The sequence below is a fragment of the Triticum urartu genome, chromosome 4 (genome assembly GCF_003073215.2).
Source record: "Triticum urartu cultivar G1812 chromosome 4, Tu2.1, whole genome shotgun sequence".
In the NCBI taxonomy this organism is placed as follows: Eukaryota; Viridiplantae; Streptophyta; class Magnoliopsida; order Poales; family Poaceae; genus Triticum; species Triticum urartu.
The window spans coordinates 357,269,598-357,288,842 of NC_053025.1; the positions used below are offsets into that span (position 1 = coordinate 357,269,598).

Here is a 19,245-nt window from a genome sequence, read left to right on the forward strand (position 1 = left end):
CAACCCAAGGGTGCCTCACCTTGATGGTTACCGATCCAAGTAGGCCGGCCCGTGGCCCCCTAGGTCAGTTTTGTCCTGGTCCATTAGTCTGGCCCACGGGCCCTGTAGGAGAACACTTTGGAAGCCTTGCCACTCAAGACAAGAAAGCCAAGTCCATGGAGGACTAACCTCCACGACTAAGTTGTGTAACCCCAGGCCCCCGGTATCTTACATAAGCTAGGGCCGAGCTAGTTGATAGACCATTTTACAATCTCTTGGTTATACATGTACTTTGTACACCCCAAACGCAATATATGCGAGAAGCAGAAGGTTTTTATACCTCTTCCAGAGGGTCTGAACCTACGTAAAATCTTCTCATGTTTCCCTTCAGGTCTAATCGCCATGTCGAGATACCCTACTAGGGATCAGCCGGAATCAGCTCGGACAATGTTCATCATGTATTTATACGAATGTCATCATGTATTAAGAAATGTATAAAAAGAAACAGCAAAAAACATAAGAACACCAAAAAAAACGTTCTACAAAAGGCAAAACCCCAATAAAAACAGTTTCCAAAAGACTAGAAAAGCTGAAAGACCAGCCGTTCTAGAAAAAAACCACTCCCCTCAAACATGTTTCAAAAAAGGAAGATGTGAAAAACATGCGTAGCTGGCTTCAACTCAACAGTTAGGAAAACAAATAAGGCACTCACAACTTTTGGTCGGCCCAGCTCAAATTCTCCTATGTGTCGTACTCAAAGATTCCTCCTATGGTTTTCAACAATTTTACATTCTCAGTTTTATTGGTTTCCTATTGGTTTAAGGTTGGTTGTCTTCATTATAAAATTAAGAAAATGAATTATAAAAAAATGCTTATGAGATTAAAATAAGTTAGATGTAGATACAATTACTCACACATTTAAAAAAAAGTTCAAATCAAGTACTTTAAAATACATTTAAGAGAAAAAAGTGTTCACATATTTTTAGAAAGTTCTTGTGTAATTTTAGAAACAATCGGGTATGTTAAAAATGGTACACTTATTTTTTGATTTCTCCAGAAATGTCCGACTATTTTTTTCAAAAATATGTATTTTAAATACATATATTATTAAATCCTATTCATTTCATTAAAAAATGTATTAAAAATTAACTCATGCATTTTCAAAATATTCATAAATTTTTTAAACATAAACTTCACAAAAACTATATATTAATTAAAAGAAGGACATACAAAAAATAAAAAATAAACCCCAAGGATTTCATTGCTTTTGCTTTTAGTTTTAAATTTTAATTTGCCGTATTTTTTATTGTGCTATTTTTATGTATATTTTTCTAATATGTGAACAAGGTGGAAAATGATTGCATAGTCAAAATAAATGTTTGTACAAGGTGCAAAAATGCTTGCATAGCTAAAAAATGTTTCAACATGTATTTTTAAAAATTAACAAGCATTTTTAGAATAGATTGTCGCAGGAGGAGTGGATTTTACATCACGGATGTTGGTTGGAGAACCCTTAAGCGAAGTTCCACCCGTCAAGCTCAACTCTTAGAGCCCCAAGAACGCCTCAGATGAGACATTCGAGGTGCAGAGGCTCCACCAAAAAGTGTGTAGACTGGTCGACCAAGGCCTGATGCTAGTCGGCGTGATGGATGTGGCTCAGATCCGACATGTTCAACCACTCCAGCTCCGAGCTCATCCAATGTACCTCTACACCAAGCAAGACGATGTCACCAGGTCCATTTGGAACGCAATCTTTGAGGGAGAGGCATTTAAAGAAATGCTTTCCCTGATGGAATGAACTAGTGACATTGGTATCACAATTAAAGAAGAAAGAAAATGGGATAAAACTAAAAGAAATAAAATAATGGAACTTTCTAAGAACGAATGAATATGTGGCTTTGTATATGCCTTTGAAAGAAATAAAATGAAATAAAAACAAAAAAACAAATTAATGAGTTTCTCTAAGAAAGAATGAATTGATGGCATTAATATTATACCCAGTACACAAAAAGAAAATAACAAATGTTTAAAAATAACAAATTTGCATACCATATACAGAAAACATAAGTTTTTCTTAAAATATGCTAGAATAAGCATATAATAGTGTTTTTTTTGCAAAAAAGGTTTCCTAAGAAGAAATAAATTATTGGCATTGATATTGCCCTTAAAGAGAAAATAAAGTAAAATAATAACTAAAAATCAAAATAATGAAGTTTGTTTTATAAGGAACAATAAATTAGTGACATTGGTATTGCCTTTTAAGAGGAACATAAATGAAAATACAAAAATGAACTAGCACACAACTTCACACGTTTTTGTAGTATGCAAAGAATAATCATATAACCATGCATTTTTGTATATATTTTCTAGTATTTTTGTTTACACATCTAGACTCATCCAACATCTCAAAATACCCACAAAATAAATACAGAATTAAAATTGACTTATTAAAAAATAAAAAATAAAACAGATTGGTTTAGGAGCACAAATAAAACAGAAAAGAAAAAAGGAGAGAGGGGAGGGCTGATTCGCATAGGTAATGAGATTCAGTCCGTTAAGACATTGACCGACCCAAATATGTGGTTAGTCGAAAAAACCAGGAGCTTCTATTCCGTGACCCCGCGCGCCTGTAAATGAAAGCGCAAGCCCCCCCCCCCCCCTCCATAGCGCGGCTCTTTTTTCGATATGGGGCGCGAGGTGCCCCCAGTTTTTTTTCAAGATTTCAAAAAAGTTCCGATTATCAGAAAACGTCCCCATGGATTCAGAAAAAATGTTCATCAAATTCAAAAACAGTTCTTGAATTAAAAAAATCATGATCTCAAAAGAATGAATTTTTTTATTTTGATGAATTTTTTATGAGCATTTTTCTAATAATGATGAACATTCTTTTGTATTTTCAACACATTTTGAATTCAGTGAACATTTTTTGAACTTGCTGAACAAAAATTGTATTCAAGAATATTTTTTTAAAAATGGATGAACAACTTTTAAATGTGATGACCATTTTTAAATCCGATGGACATATCTTGAATTCGATGAACATTTTTTACCGTGATGATTTTTTTTTGAATTCGATGAACAAAATAAAGTTCACGAATTTGAAAATAAAAATCATAAAAAAGTCAAAAAATAAATGAAAATAAGAACGAAAAGATGAAAAATCAAAAATCAAAAAAGAAAAAGAAAAAATGGAAAACTGAAAGGAAAATATCCAGAAATGGGCTGGCCCATAAAGACAACCAGCATTCAAGGGGGGCTGCACGGCAGGTCCCTCGCGGGCGAAGTGCGCGCCGAATAGGTTTCCGAGAAAAAACCCAGCCCAAAACAAGGGAGCCCCTGTTTACGCGAAATCACTAATTGAGGAGTACTCGTTTCACACCCATCTCCACGGGTTGTGATAAGTGGCGCACTACATGTGCGTCGTTTCTCGCAAACTGAGAGTTTTCCCTTTTTTCATAGATTCGTTTAATAAAAATGTTTTATATCTTAAACCGTGCGTCCAAATCTTGAACCGTTTTTACCGTTGGATTCCTCGCGTCAAGATCTTCTAAACTAGATTTCATGTTGATAGGTTTTGGCGAACTTTTTTTTCATGTAAAAAACTAGACGAAAAAACCAGAAAAAACAAAATCCGGAGCACAGGTTTTCCCTTTCCGAAAGAGAAACGGCCGTGCCTCCCATGAAAGCACAACCGTGCCTTTCACGGAAGTAAAACCGTACCTCTCGCGAAAGGAAATAAAATAGAAACGCGTTATTTTTCCGTTTTCGAAAGGCACAGTCGTGTCTCTCGCGAAAGCACAACCGTGCCTTTCGCGGAATCAAAAGCGTGCCTCTCGTGAAAGGAAAAAAAATCTTCTTCTTGCGAAAGCAGAACCATGCGTCTCGTGAAAGCAAAACCGTGCCTCACACAGAAGAAAAAACATATTTTTTTCATTTCCGAGAGGCACAGCCGTACCTCTCGCGAAAGCACAACCGTGCCTTTCGCGGAAGAAAAACAAAGAAAACACATTTTTTTCCATTTCCGAGAGGTACAAGCGTGCCTCTCGCGAATGCAAAATCGTGCCTTTCACGGGAGCAAAAAAAGTGTTTTCCAGAAAACCAAAAAGTCAAAAAAACCGAAAAAACCCGCTTAAAAGGCCGAAAACGCATGCGGAAAAAAAATTCCGGAGGAAGCACCTAGAGCGCGACACATGGCGGGGGCTGAGAGTGCCAGCCCACCCGTAAGTGATCGTTGCGAGGCTCCCGAAGGAGCGCATATGACGCGCACGCACCCCCTATTTCTCTTTCGTTCCTTTTTTTTCTTTTGTCATTCTGTTTCTTGCTTCATTAAAAAATGTTCAAGTTTTCAAACAAAAAATCTAAATAAAAACTCGTCACAAAATTTAAAAAATTTCTTCAAAAAATGGCCGACAGTTTGAAATATTTTTCTCCAATCTAAAAGTATTCATGAATTCAGTTTTTTGTGATTTTTAAAATATCTTTGTGCATTTCAAAAGTCGTCCCAAATTTGAAAAATATTCATGAATTTGAATTATTATTTTTAATGCCAGAAATGTTCCTAAGTTTCGGAAAAATGTTTGCAAATTCTAAAACACGTGGAACACAAATTTCAGAAAATATTTGCTAATTTGTAAATTCAAAAAATGTTCATTATTTCAGAAAATATTCGGGACTTGTTCAAGAAAATCACATTTTGAAAATGGTCACGGATTCGAAAAATGTTAATGATTTGAAAAATATTTGTGATTTAGGACAATCTTCATTATATCAAAAAGTATCATGAATTTGTAATAACAACGTTCATGATTCCAAAAAATGTTCATGAATCCAAAAAATATTTATGATTTAGAGAAATCTTCACAATATCTGAAAATGTTAGAAATTTGAAAATATGATAAAAGAAATAACAAACAAAAGAAAAGGAAGAAAACAATATAAAAGACTAACATGGAATAAAAAAGAAAAAAGAAAGTGCAAACATTTAACAAAAATAAACAACCAAAATAAAAAGGAAAACAAAGAACCTTCGTAAAACAGGCAGAGGGAGCATGTGCTACTTGGGCCGGCTCAAATTCAAGTAGATAGGGAACCTGCCAAAACAACTCACATACTCAAAAAAACATAGTCAAAAAAACATAATAGACCAGAAAAAAAAAACTCCTAGGTTGCGACTTGAGGAGTACTCCTTGGAAGATCACTCCCACCTCAGTAGTGATTTCGCCATGTCGCTCGCAGGCGACCTGCACGCCGAATAGGTTTCCCCGAAGAAACCCAGCCCAAAACAAGGGAGCTCCTGTTTAGCGCATAGGACGCGCGCACGCACCTCCTCCCTCCTGCATGCTTTTGGTCGGCTTGTGTGTGGGGTGGGTGCACCTATTTCGCTTTCGTTTCTATGTTTTCTTCTGTCGTTCTGTTTCTTGCTTCATTATTTTATTTTCAGGTTTTCAAACAAAAAATCTAGCTAAAAAATCGTCAGAAAATTTAAAAGAAATTCTTCAGAAAATGGCTGGGAATTTGAAATGATTTTCCTCCAATCTAAATATTATTCATGAATTCAAAAATGTTAGAAATATCTTCGTGAATTTAAAACGTCTTCCCAAATTTGAAAAAATATTCATGAATTTGATTATTTTTGTTATTTCCATAAATGTTCCTAAATTTCAAAAAAATGTTTTGCAAATTCTAAAACATGTGGAACACAAATTACAGAAACTTTTCACTAATTTTTAAATATGTTCATGAATTGAAAAACTATTCATTATTTCAGAAAATATTCGGGACTTGTCCAAAAAAGTCACATTTAAAAATGGTGAAGAATTCAAAAAACAATTAATGACAATAAAAAATATTCATGATTTCATAAAAAATCTTCACAAATTCAAAAAGTGTCATGAATTTGTAATAACAATGTTCACGATTTCAAAAAATGTTCGTCAATCCAAAAAATATTCATGATTTAAAGAAATCTTCGCGATTTCTGAAAATGTTAGAAATTCGAAAATATGATAAAATAAATAAAAAATGAAAGAAAAGGAACAAAAATCGAAAAGAAAGAAAAAGTAACATGGAAAAAAGAATAAAAAGAAAAGAAAGTGCAAACATTTAACAAAAATAAACAACAGAAAGCAAAACAAAAAAAAGAACCTTCGTAAAACTGGCAGTGGGAGCCTGTGCTACTTGGGCCTGCCCAAATTCAAGTAGATAGGAACCCGCCAAAACAACTCACATACTCAAAAAGAAAAAAAAAACATAATAGACCAGTAAAAAAGATAACACGAATCTCGAAGCAGAAATCAATATCATAAAACACAACTAACTTAAAATCAATTCTAAGCCACTTACGTGTAAGGCTGGTCGTAATGGTAGTAACATAGTTAGTATCATGCATGCCAATTAGACAATTTTGATGAGGTGTCATAGAATTAAATGAAGAAAAACAAAAGGGTTGAGTATTATATCATGATATCATATCATAATAAATGCTATGCTACTATATGTTATGCATGACAATAAATAAAGTACTATTCCCTTTGTCCCATAATTAAAAAAAACATTTTTAGCACTACACTAGTGTCGAAAACGTCTTATATTATGAGATGGAGGGAGTACATGATACTAATATATGATACTATGCATTACGGAGGTAAGATCATACACTAGTATCATATGCATGATGCTAGTATGTGATACCTCATTACAACCAGCCTCACTAAAGCGCTGTAAAAAAAGCTCCAAACATCCAAAAGCTTGTAATAACACCATCTCGATCTACCAGGCGGTAAGCATGGTAAAAGCAATCTCAAACAGACAAATTAAAAAAATATCATCTCGATTTATGGAAAAGTGAGGGTTGGAGTGTGGAGGGCATACATGAACTTGTTTTTTTTTTTGACAAAGGCACACATAAGCTTGTTTGACATACATACAGATTACTCAAATCTACTGGTGTTTGCCGCGTCGAATCTGGATTCCACCAGCACCATCCATATATAGATCCCAACGTACGGACCACTTGTCGTTCTTCTTCACGACGACTTCGTAAGTACGTACTCCATGTATACGCACGCAGACTGTCCATCGGCAGCTAGCTAGAACTGCGGCCGTGTTCGTCGGCGGCGGTGACCGCCTGCATGCGGGTGTCTGCCGCGGCAACGACACGGCCTCCCCCGAGGGCGTGCGTTGCCCAGGGTGTGCCCAGCATTATGCTGTTAAATATACTAACCATGACACCTCAAGTTAATTACTTGGCTGGCTTAACTCATCTATAAATCGCGGCCGTTGTGGAAGTGGAGGAGGTTATCGTTGGTCTGACCGGACACACCTCTCATGCTTGCTACGGTTGTTGGTGGGTCAACTCAAACCGGGATCCCATCCGGTGATATGTGGATCCGCACCCTCTGCCCTGCGTCTCATGTCAACGCCATGGCTGCAAAACCAGCTGCTCCAGCTCTAACGGCATGCAACAGCATCAAGTCATCAACTGAGCACTGTTTAGTAGTATAAGCTTGAAGCTTGTGCTGTTCGGTACTGGTCAAAATTGGCCATGAGACCACACGTTAGTAAAACTAATCACCCTCAGGAAGATGTGATCGCTTTGAGTACGTACGCTTACCTTGAGTACCTTGCTCAAAAGGTTCTTGTGGCCGTTGTCTCTGAGCACATGCATGACCCTACAAGAAGAGAAGAAGTACTCTCTCTACCAGTCTACCTCGTGAACGACACAAAATGTCGGGGATTTTCTTCGGGTTACTTTCAAAGGGGGCATATCTTCTGGGAATTAATTCACGATATCTGTACTTTATACTGTATTTTTTTAGTAACTGTACTTTATATTTCTGAAAACGAGTAGAATTCAAGCAAATTAAAGTCCAAAATAAAAGCAAAAGTGTTTGAAAAAGTATATACATTTAAGATGTATCAAGGCCATGGACGCGTCATGGGCGTCGTCCGATGAAAACATGGCGCGGCGTGCCGGCCGTGCGAGGTAGCGGGCGCGGGACGCGGCGGCAACCCTCACGGCAGTGGACGTAGGTGGAGTCGCATTCTTCGACACCCCATATGGTGCACTAGTCCGAGTGCCGCAACCGCGTTGTGGTAGATGTTGCCGGCTCTCCATGATGGATTCATCATCGTTTGACGTCCACCGACATCGTTCGGGTTTCATTCTCCAACGAGGAAGAGTAGGGCATGGGAGACGGCGACGCCTTGAGTCCTGTGAGCTGGCTCGTGTCCCATGCCCTACTCTACCTTGCTGGCGACCGAACCAACACTCTGGGAAGCGCAGCCGGCCGCCTGACATGGGCACGGCGGAGCTAGATGAACTTCGCTTAAGAATCAATGTACGTTGCATGTAATAATATAAATTTGAAGTTTCTAATTTGAGATATCTGATTGTAGAATCAATTATTTGTGACGCGAGCGGTCATTGTCCGTGGACGCGTCCGGACATATTCATAGGCGTTTGAGGGGTCGGTTTGCCAAATACAGATGTAGATTGCTCTTATACCAAATCGAAACAAAAATTTCAGCTTCGTCCGTTTCTCCGGGACCAGGGAGATATCTGATGAGCAGATATGCAAAATCTGCTGTCAAGCCTCAACCACATGGATCACCAGGCTCCATTATTGTGTCCTCGGTTACTCGTGCGGACTTACACAAACAAGAGTAAGCAAACAAGGCTACGCCTTTTTCCCGGCTTGGCTAAACAGACACGGGAATCATGCACACCCCGAGACTTTTTGAAGGTTGCTTGACTCTACAATCTATATGATTCTTTTTCAAGAAAACTTTCAATATATTCATCTCTGAACATCAAAAATAAAAATTATATACAGATCCGTAGACCATCTAGCGACTACAAGCACTGAAGCGAGGCGAAGACATGCCATCTTTATCGTCCCTCCATCACCGAAGTAGAGCACAACTTATTGTATTAGACAGTCGGGAAGTCGTCGTGCTAATGCCCATAGGACCAGCATCCCAGAACAACACCCACCGCTGATGAAGAATAACGTAGATTGAAAGAATCAAAACCGAAGACGCACGAACGTAGAGGCTTCAGTCTTGTCTCCGGCCATCTATCAGATCCATGTCTTGATTCACATGCCTTGGGGCAATGCCGCCATCTCGCCGTCTCAAACCAAACACCAAGACCCTAAAGAAAATCTGAAAAATAACACCCTTGCTGATGTACGACGGATCTGGGTTTGATGTCGAGCTCACCGCCGTCCAGAGCCATGACCCGATGCGCTCTTCTCTCGTGATCTAGTCATGTCGGGACACTGATGAAGACCGCCGCTCCAACCGCCACTGGCTTCAACAATGCCACCGCCACGCATTGTCTGGCGTAGACCGCCACTTGAGCGCCCCATCTCCTTGAATGTCGCACAACAACCCTCTAGCACCTCCATAGTAGGCACTCCGGTCAAGAGTTCAGGACCTCCCCGCCGCGGCCACACCCTAGCGACGATGATAGGGGTACACAGCATGCGGCGGCTAGGGTTTTGCGGTAGCCCACCTTGCCGCCAGCCTCAGAGAAAAATTAGCTTTGGTTCTTCCAACCAGCGCCCGCCTCTAGCCATGCCCCGATGCCGGGTCTAACAACCTACGCCATGCTCACACTGGAGTGGCGCCTGCAGCTCCTTGAGCAGATCCGGGCTAGGGCACGAAGCCTGGATCGCAACCCGCCTACCTCCGAACTCGCCGGAGCCAAATAAGTTGAAGGAGGAGTAGGACGAGACCATGGCAGACGCAGAACAGACGAGTTGGCGGATCCGTCACCTCCTGCTACGCGCTTCAGCATGCCCGAGGCGACGATGGAGTTCGAGGACCCAGGAGGAGGAGGTGGCTAGCCATCCTAGACCCCATCCAGTTGGAGGTGGAGGTGGAGGCCAGTCGTCGCTTCCTCCACCAGCGGGATGCGGAGCTCAACGAGATGTTCGATGAGCTGGGCGATGACGACGTGCCGGAGATGCAGTAGGCAGCCATCTAGCACGTGGCAGTGCTGTCTGGCACTTCCGACACGAAATGACATCGCTGATGACGATGACTAGTGTATGCTAGCTTAAGTTATCTCTGTAGTACGTGGGTTCTAGTTTGCATGTTGTGTATTGATTTAAGGTATCGAATATAGGGAAGCTGGATGCAACAAAGGAAAGATGAGGGGTGACTGGTCACCGTCCGCGAATGCACCTATGCATGCCCGCAGATATATAAGGGATCGAATTTGTCAAGTCCGATTGTGGATGCTCTTAGTGATACATTAACATCCCGGTGGCCTATTTTCGTTACTAACCGACCAGGCCTAGTGGCTGGTCAGTCAAGACTAGACAGGGTATTAGAGCAGTCCAGTTCCACTCCCTAAACCCCAACAACTATTCCCTCCCTTGCCTTGACCAACCCGCCGCAATTCCTCTTCCTCTTGCCCCCTCCTAACAACCCCTATCATGACTAGCCCTTCCTCTCCTCCCTTCCACCACCGATCCGTCCATCACTTGGTTCTTCGTCACCGCACCCTCCCGTTGCGTCCTGCTTGTGCCCTCCGCGCCGCTGCTCCGTCGTTATCGACGCACCCTCCTCGCTGTCGGACGGTACCCGTGCATGCACATGGTGTCGTATTGCCATACTGGTGTTGCTGGATCTCCCATGCCTTCATGCACGGTCGTACACCCGACATTATTGCCAAGGTTGAGAAAATTTAACTCAAGAAAAAAAGTAAAATAGAAAGTAAAGAAATAAACATAGAGAGTGTTGTTTTGTTCATCCAGTAAAAAGGGATTACTTGTGGAAGAGGATTTGTGGCACGCATGTCTCACGACACGGAGTCCCTCACGCGTGCTTTTATTTTTGGTTTTCAATTTTCAAACTCTTATATCTTTTGAATGAAATGTTCAAATTAAGTTCTGTTTTCATATTCATGTTTCTCATGATGAGGGCATTCAAATAAGAACCATTTCAAATACGTTTTGACAAATTTAAAAATAAATGTTAAGTTTTACCTCTTGAAACTTAGTACGAGCGACTGATAAAATCAAGATTTTTATGCCTACAACCGACAAAAAAATCTCTTAAAATTTTATCTATGAAACTTGATAAGAGTGAGTGAGAAATCGTAAGTCTCAATGATTGAAACTTAAAACTTACAATGCCCTTGTGCTGGATCCAACTACTTCTTGAATTGTAAAGGCAGTCGGGCAAATTTCCGGATGACTTGTTTATTATTCGAGACATCAAAATGTAAATTTTCACATGGATCTCAACGTCGGATCGATGATTCCCGACGTTCACCAAGACAAAAATAAATTCCAGTCACCCGGCACTTATACCAAATCGGAACAACAATTTCAGTCCCGTCCGTTTCTCCGGGACCAGGTTGATGTGAGCAAGGGCAAAATCTGTTGTCGACCACATGGTTCACCAGGCTGCATTATTGTGTTTTCAGTCACTCGTGCACACTCACACAAACGAGAGCAACCAAGCCAAGCCACGCCTTTTCCACACTCGGCTAAACAGACGCGGGCAATCATGCACGCCCCTAGCTACACTTTTTGAAGGTTGCGTGACTCTACAATCTCTATGTACTTACATGACTTGGCTGGCTCACGGGCCCTACGTACCTGGCAAATTCATCCAAAGTAGTACGCTCGTGATGTCGTGTCTTGACATCTAGCTACCTTGCTATGTTATGTGCCAAGTCCATGCCAAGCCTACTTTGGCAAGAGGTATCTAGAGGCTTCAGTCTTGTCTCCGGCCTTTCATCAGATCCATCTCTTGATTCACACATACCCACATGCAGCTGCTTGGCTGGTAGCTAGTGTTTACGCTTGATCACCGCAAGAAACCAAAACCAATCCGATGCGTGCAAGTGTACGCACCTTGTCCCCTGGATATCAGTTTCTTTTTCCTTGTTCCAACATGTATCAAAATGTTTCGTTGTTTACCACAAATTTCGGCAGAAAAACACGAATCTCAAAGTAGCGGTGGACGGTAGATCTATGCAGAGAATATCATCATGTAGCTTGGTTCCTTTATTTTTTTCGTGAAAAGGCCTAGTAGTACTATATATTAAGTGTCACGGGTCCTTACAAACACATCCTTATAGAAAAAGAAAATTACATTCAAAATCTTGTGGATGCCAAAGCCATTTTCCCCCGCATCCGCCGATGGCACGCCGTAGCATAGCTCGAGGCCGCCTCTAGGCATACCCCTTGGCAGAGCAAACGTTTTAAAATTCAAGAGCTTGTAGAAGCAGTGACATGAAAGCCATCAATGTAGAGCAAACACCAAGATCCTAAAGGAAACCTGAAAAATAACAACCTTGCTTATGTACGACAGATCTGGGTCTGATGTCTAGCTCACCGCCGTCCAGAGCCATGAACCGACGCGCTCTTCATTGGTGATCTAGTAATGCCAGGCTACCGATGAAGAGCGCCACTGGCTTGAACAATGCCACCGGCGCGCATTGCCTGATGTAGACCGCCGCTCGAGCGCCCACCTCCCTCGACATCTCACAACAACCCTCTAGCGCCTCCGTAGTAGGCGCTCTGGTCAAGAATTCAGGACCTCCCCGCTGCAGCCACACCCCGACGGCGATGAGAGGGGTACATGAGGGGCGGCGGCTAGGGTTTTGCCGTGGCCCGCCTTGCCGCCAGCCTCGAGAAAAACCAGCTTGGTTCTTCCAACCAGCCAGCCTGGTGTTCATGTCTCCTACACAACCTAGCTAACCTAGCTAGTAGAAGTGTTTACACTTGATCACCGCCGGCCAGAAGAAAATGAAATTCGCTAAACAAAAACCAACTGAATGAATGCGTGCAAGTGTACGCGCCTTGTCCCCTATAGCTAGCTTGGAATCTTTCCCCGCACACATGCACCATGCTTAGCATAATCTAAGCCCAGTGTACGTAGGGTACGTACCACTTAGTACTTAATTAACAACCATTTCAACGACGATCTTCTCCTATATAGCCACCGCTTCTACTTCTCTTCCCACACTCAAGGTCACCCCGACCGATCCATCGATCCCCAGCAGAGACGAGATCCCAAAAGCAAACCGTAGGTTGGGATCTAGCTAGCTCGTCGGGTCGGGCGCGATGATCACCGGGAAGGACATCTACGACGTGCTGGCGGCGGTGGTGCCGCTGTACGTGGCCATGTTCATGGCGTACGGGTCGGTGCGGTGGTGGGGCATCTTCACGCCGGACCAGTGCTCGGGGATCAACCGCTTCGTGGCCGTCTTTGCGGTGCCGCTCCTCTCCTTCCACTTCATCTCCACCAACGACCCCTACGCCATGGACTACCGCTTCCTGGCCGCCGACTCGCTGCAGAAGCTGGTGATCCTGGCGGCGCTGGCCGTGTGGCACAACGTGCTGTCCCGGTACCGGTGCCGCGGCGGGACGGAGGCCGGCGAGGCGTCGTCGCTGGACTGGACCATCACCCTCTTCTCCCTGGCGACGCTGCCCAACACGCTGGTGATGGGCATCCCGCTGCTGCGCGCCATGTACGGCGACTTCTCGGGGTCGCTCATGGTGCAGATCGTGGTGCTGCAGAGCGTCATCTGGTACACGCTCATGCTCTTCCTCTTCGAGTACCGCGGCGCCAAGGCGCTCATCTCCGAGCAGTTCCCGCCCGACGTCGGCGCCAGCATCGCCTCCTTCCGCGTCGACTCCGACGTGGTCTCGCTCAACGGCCGCGAGGCGCTGCACGCGGACGCCGAGGTCGGGCGCGACGGCCGCGTCCACGTCGTCATCCGGCGGTCCGCGTCGGGATCCACCACGGGCGGCCACGGCGCAGGGCGCTCCGGGATCTACCGCGGCGCGTCCAACGCCATGACTCCGCGCGCGTCCAACCTCACCGGCGTGGAGATCTACTCGCTGCAGACGTCCCGGGAGCCCACGCCGCGCCAGTCCAGCTTCAACCAGTCCGACTTCTACTCCATGTTCAACGGGAGCAAGCTGGCCAGTCCCAAGGGCCAGCCCCCCGTCGCCGGCACGCCCGGCGCACGCGGGCAGGGGCTCGACGAGCAGGTCGCCAACAAGTTCAAGGGCGGCGAGGCGGCGGCCCCGTACCCCGCGCCCAACCCCGGCATGATGATGCCGGCGCCACGGTACGTGTCACTGACACTCAGATGCAACCATGAACATGAATGATTGTCTTTAGTTCTTGTTTGGATCTTGTGTTGGATGATCTTGAGTTGACTTTGGGATTCCTTTGGATAATGTGTAACAGGAAGAAGGAGCTTGGGGGTTCTAACTCCAACTCGAACAAGGAGCTGCACATGTTCGTGTGGAGCTCCAGCGCGTCGCCCGTGTCGGAGGCCAACCTCCGCAACGCCGTCAACCACGCCGCGTCCACCGACTTCGCCGCCGCGCCTCCGGCGGCAGCCACGCCACGCGACGGCGCGACGCCCAGAGGTACGTTACAAACACGCGATTCCTTCGTCCAAATCAAGGTTGCCACCGTGCATCATCACTCCATGACACACTGTGCACTATTATGTGTACGCGTCGGCCTTCAGGCGTGAGCGGCAGCGTGACGCCGGTGCTCAAGAAGGACGCCAGCGGCGGCGCGGTGGAGGTGGAGATCGAGGACGGCATGATGAAGAGCCCGGCGACGGGGCTGGGCGCCAAGTTCCCCGTGTCGGGGTCCCCCTACGTGGCGCCGCGGAAGAAGGGCGCCGACGTGCCCGGGCTGGAGGAGGCGGCGCACCCGATGCCGCCGGCGAGCGTGATGACCCGGCTCATCCTCATCATGGTGTGGCGCAAGCTCATCCGCAACCCCAACACCTACTCCAGCCTCATCGGCCTCGTCTGGTCACTCGTCTCATTCAGGTACACGCATCGATCACAATCCCATCACCACTTTCTGACAAACTGCATCCGTCCGTCCATGCATCAATTCACTCGCTCATGCATGCACGCATCAGAACTCAGAAGTGCTTGCGTACAAAAATCAAGTTACAGTAGTTTGCTTAACTGGATTCGAGGCTAGATTGACATTGCTGTGTCTTCATTAACTATACACTAATGATAGATTAGATTGCTTATAATTGTCCCATGGATGCATGTGAGAGCACATGATAATCACGTCGGTCTTGGATCTGGTCCGCCGGCCGGCACATGCATGGTGCAGCTGCAGATGCAGGTCTTATGCAGGACCTGACCTGGAGCCCTGTAGCAGCAAAGCAAATCTAGAAAATCAGCTGCATGCGGATGCCGTGTTTGTCCCCATCCATAGAGTTCCAGATCGATTGCACACATGACATGATGACCAGTAGCAATATGTACTCTCATCTACGGGCTACGGCCGATGCACGACACACCGTGTGTACACTGTACGTGCAGATGATATCTGCATCCATATCATTGTATATTTTGCATCTGGAGGAAACTTCACAGGAAGCAGAGGGCATTCTTAGGAGAGAGGGGCACATGCATGCTACATGCATCTACAGCTTTGGGTCTCTAATCACATTGATGGTGCAATGCAATTACTACTTTTGACTAGTAATATATGTTGATTAACCAAACCTTATCTTCAAAATATTTCAGGTGGAACATCCAGATGCCTACAATAATCAAGGGGTCCATATCAATCCTGTCTGATGCAGGGCTAGGGATGGCTATGTTCAGCTTAGGTACTACAGCGTTGACATTTTGTTGTCTATTCATAACAAATTCTGTACCTTTCCCTTTCTCATTTGCTCCAAGAAAATGCTAACGGTAACCTATGCAATTGATCCAGGCCTCTTCATGGCTCTGCAACCAAAGATTATCTCTTGCGGAAAGTCTGTTGCGACGTTTGCCATGGCGGTGAGGTTCTTGACTGGGCCGGCGGTGATCGCCGCGACCTCAATCGCCGTGGGACTCCGGGGAGTACTCCTACATGTTGCCATTGTTCAGGTTGGACAGAAACTATGCCATAAATTTAAATTTGACTCCAAAGTTATACCCAATTAAATTTGCACACAATATAAATGTGGAATCTATTTGAGATGATGATCTTATTTTTGAACATGTGATTGTTCAACAGGCAGCACTTCCACAAGGAATTGTTCCATTTGTGTTCGCCAAGGAGTACAACTGCCATCCTCAAATACTTAGCACAGCGTAAGCTAGCCATTGCACGTCTTTTGCTTATAATGATTTGAGTAAAACTAAGGTTGCCTCCTTTTACTCAAAATTTTAATGCATGTTTCTGAAATTTCAGGGTTATTTTCGGAATGCTCGTGGCGCTCCCGATCACGATACTCTACTACGTTCTCCTTGGGATATAGAGACATAATCGTGAAGAACTAAGGCTGCATATCTATGGGTAGGAAGAAGTAGAATTCTAGAGAGAAATGACCAATGAACATGTGGGTTGTCTTGAATACCTGAAGATGGATGAGATGAGATCAAGCAGAAGGATAGGTTGAACTAAGTAGGACCCTAGACAGGAATTCAAAGGAAAGATAAACATATCCTTGATTCCATTTTTTATTTTTTATATTATTTTTGCTACTGTTTTAGATCCAAAGTAAAGGCTAGGGCTTTGAGTATGAATGGTTCAACCGTTAAATCGACAAGTTGCTACTGAATCAAGATTCGTCCAGTGAGTGACACATGATCTGGCCACAAGTGTGTGCGCCAAGGTAAATGTAACTTGTAATCTCACCCTGGATAAACTAATACATGCGGTTCCCACATCGCATGGCAAGATCACCCTGATGCTTTGGGGAAAAGAGCTAGATGCTTCAGCATACTTCCTGCCTGGACAGATCTCTGAACCCTCAAATTTTGCACAGACAGACTCTGAATCTGCATCTCATGCATGGAAAAACAGATACTCCCACTGTAAAAAAAAAAGAAGTAGTGATCTAAACGCTCTTATATTTCTTTACAGTACTAGTTTACGACATTGTTAATGTATTTATGTGTAAAGGCGTTATGTGGCTTGCATTGATGAGTCCAAAGGCAAGTGCTACATCATGAATGCAAAGCGCTGGCTTCTAGGGATTTACCAGAGGATCTTGATCCGCATGAAACAAGGGGGAGAGAGAGAGAGGGAGAATCTTGTGGCTGTTTCTACTATATATCTTCTTGTCTGCTGCCTAATGACAGTGTGATTGATTGATGATTAGTTAACTTGCAGGGTCAAATGTTTGCTAGATGCCGGTGGCCTGTGCATGTGGAGGCTCTGTATTTTTCCTGCTAGTGGGTTGTCCTTTGCTGCAGGGAACATGAAACCTGATGGCCTAGAATACTGAGACTCTGAATTATTTAGTACTCCGTAGATGGCGAGTGTCCAGTCTGATCAGCTTAATTAGCCATCATGCCTGCAAGAAGGTTCTCCTTTGTATTCTGGATCATCCCTGACGTATGCAACTTCCTCTGAAATCAGTTTGATCTGCAAATTTAACCTGTGGTGGAAGTTTGTACACCACTGGCTACTAATTTAACTTCAGAATGCAGAGCAAAAGGGTATAAACTATGAGCAGAATACACAAGTGCATGAGCCAATAGTCAAACGAGGCAAACCAGCTAGAGTATAATTAGTCACATAAACCAGCGGCCAACTCAGGTTGTCTGAGGATTACAATGCTCCAGTCCTCAGCCCTCCCAAGTCAAAGCACTCCACATGAGCTTGGAATCTCAAGAAAGATAGGCCTCGCACACCGGAAGATCACCTAGCTGAGTTAGTGGCGGACCCAGGAATTGAAGGTAGCCGGGGCGAACATTTAATGTTTAATTTTTTTCGCTACAAATGCAGCTATATTCAACCAGAAACTCATAGCATTCAACAACAAAAGGATTAAAAGACTATTTAAAACTAGTACACTGATAAAAGTCGTCGAGGCCGCCTGACTGCTCACATGGACTCTTGCCGCTTGAAATGCTCACTTATGCCACAATATGATCCCATAATTCCAATTTCCAAATGAGACCTAAAAATAATGAATGCATTAGCACAAGTGTGATGAGAGTTGTATATTTTGATATACTCATCTGATGGTAACTGGGTGGTAGTATACCTTTAAGACGTAATTGCATAATGAACACGAGGTTCTGGAGGTAGATGACCTCGACGGCTCTTCAGGGCATGAAAATGAACCATAATCTCTTTATCACTAATTTTAGCAAATATCTCGCGCTCAACAAAGCAAACCATCAAATCATTAAGCCAATCATCACCCATCTTGTTTCGAAGACCAGTCTTTATAATATTCATGGCTGAGAAAACCCTCTCAACTGATGCAGTCGCCACCGGTAATGTCAATGCAAGTCTGATGAGCCGATAAACCAATGGAAATACCAGATGTTGTCTACTCTGAACCAACTTGAGAGGAAGAGAACTCAAACTATCGCAAGCCAAGAATTCAGTACTTCTTTTCATCACATCAATATATATGTTGAGTTGATCAGTCAACAGATAGCGCTCTTGTGAAGAGAAATCAATTGAGTAAATATTTGCAAGCTCAACTAGCTTATCATGATCAAAGTTACTAAATGAGTCTCTAGGATCAAGGCAAGCAATGCACTTCAACAAGCGTGTAGAAGTTTCACTAAATCGATTATTCATCTCAACTATGTTTCTATCCAACACCTCATTGAATATAGTTACCTTGTAATGATGGAGACAAGTAACCATTTTGCGTGATCTTCTTGGGTAAACCCTTGCTGAAATGTTATCATTCATATTGGGCACTATTATATTTCTTGCAGCACAAAAGTTAGTAGTAGATATCAAGAGAGGCTCCCATCCATCATCTCTCAACTTTTGTAATAGGCTTTTCACTGACACAATCATATTCATAGCACAGACTATATTCTGATCTTTTTGTTGCAATGCTTGTGACAAATCATTGGTTAAACCAAGCACTCGAAGCATCAAATGCAAGATAAGAACAAATTCAAAAGTTTCCATGTTTATCATAAAGCCAGAAGCCAAACCTCTATCATCAACATCTGCTCCATCAAGAGAAATACCATGTAGCACTTCAACCATGGAATCCCACATTTGATATATCCGGATTAGAGTCTTGTGGTGTGACCCCCATCGTGTATCACCGGGTCTTGCTAAACTTGTCTCTTGATGCTGGCATTTTCCTGACAAAATCTCCCCATGTTCTAACTGCAAAACTAGGTTGTCATGATGCTTCTGCAACAATGCATCTTTCCTTTTACATGAGGCACTTACCTACAAGAAAAGAGTAAGTGCGGTTAGAATTTTATAATGGCTAGATATATACTATTTGGATTTGCAAATAACCATAAGCTATAAGAACTAAGA

At 43.5% G+C, this 19,245-nt stretch overlaps 1 protein-coding gene across 2 annotated transcripts; it reads left to right on the forward strand.

Annotated features, from left to right (window-relative positions):
- The first annotated feature begins 12,930 nt into the window (after nucleotides 1-12,930).
- LOC125551666 (auxin efflux carrier component 2) lies at nucleotides 12,931-16,716 on the forward strand. 2 transcript variants are annotated; one of them, XM_048714940.1, is made up of 7 exons: nucleotides 12,931-14,080; nucleotides 14,200-14,387; nucleotides 14,492-14,804; nucleotides 15,525-15,610; nucleotides 15,718-15,875; nucleotides 16,006-16,082; nucleotides 16,183-16,716. In XM_048714940.1, the coding sequence occupies exons 1-7, from the start codon at nucleotides 13,068-13,070 to the stop codon at nucleotides 16,247-16,249; spliced, it is 1,902 nt and encodes a 633-aa protein (XP_048570897.1). In that variant the 5' UTR covers nucleotides 12,931-13,067; the 3' UTR covers nucleotides 16,250-16,716. The 2 variants fall into 2 exon arrangements, with proteins under 2 accessions (XP_048570897.1, XP_048570898.1); XM_048714941.1 differs by having other exon boundaries at nucleotides 12,932-14,080; nucleotides 14,203-14,387.
- Nucleotides 16,717-19,245: the final 2,529 nt, after the last annotated feature.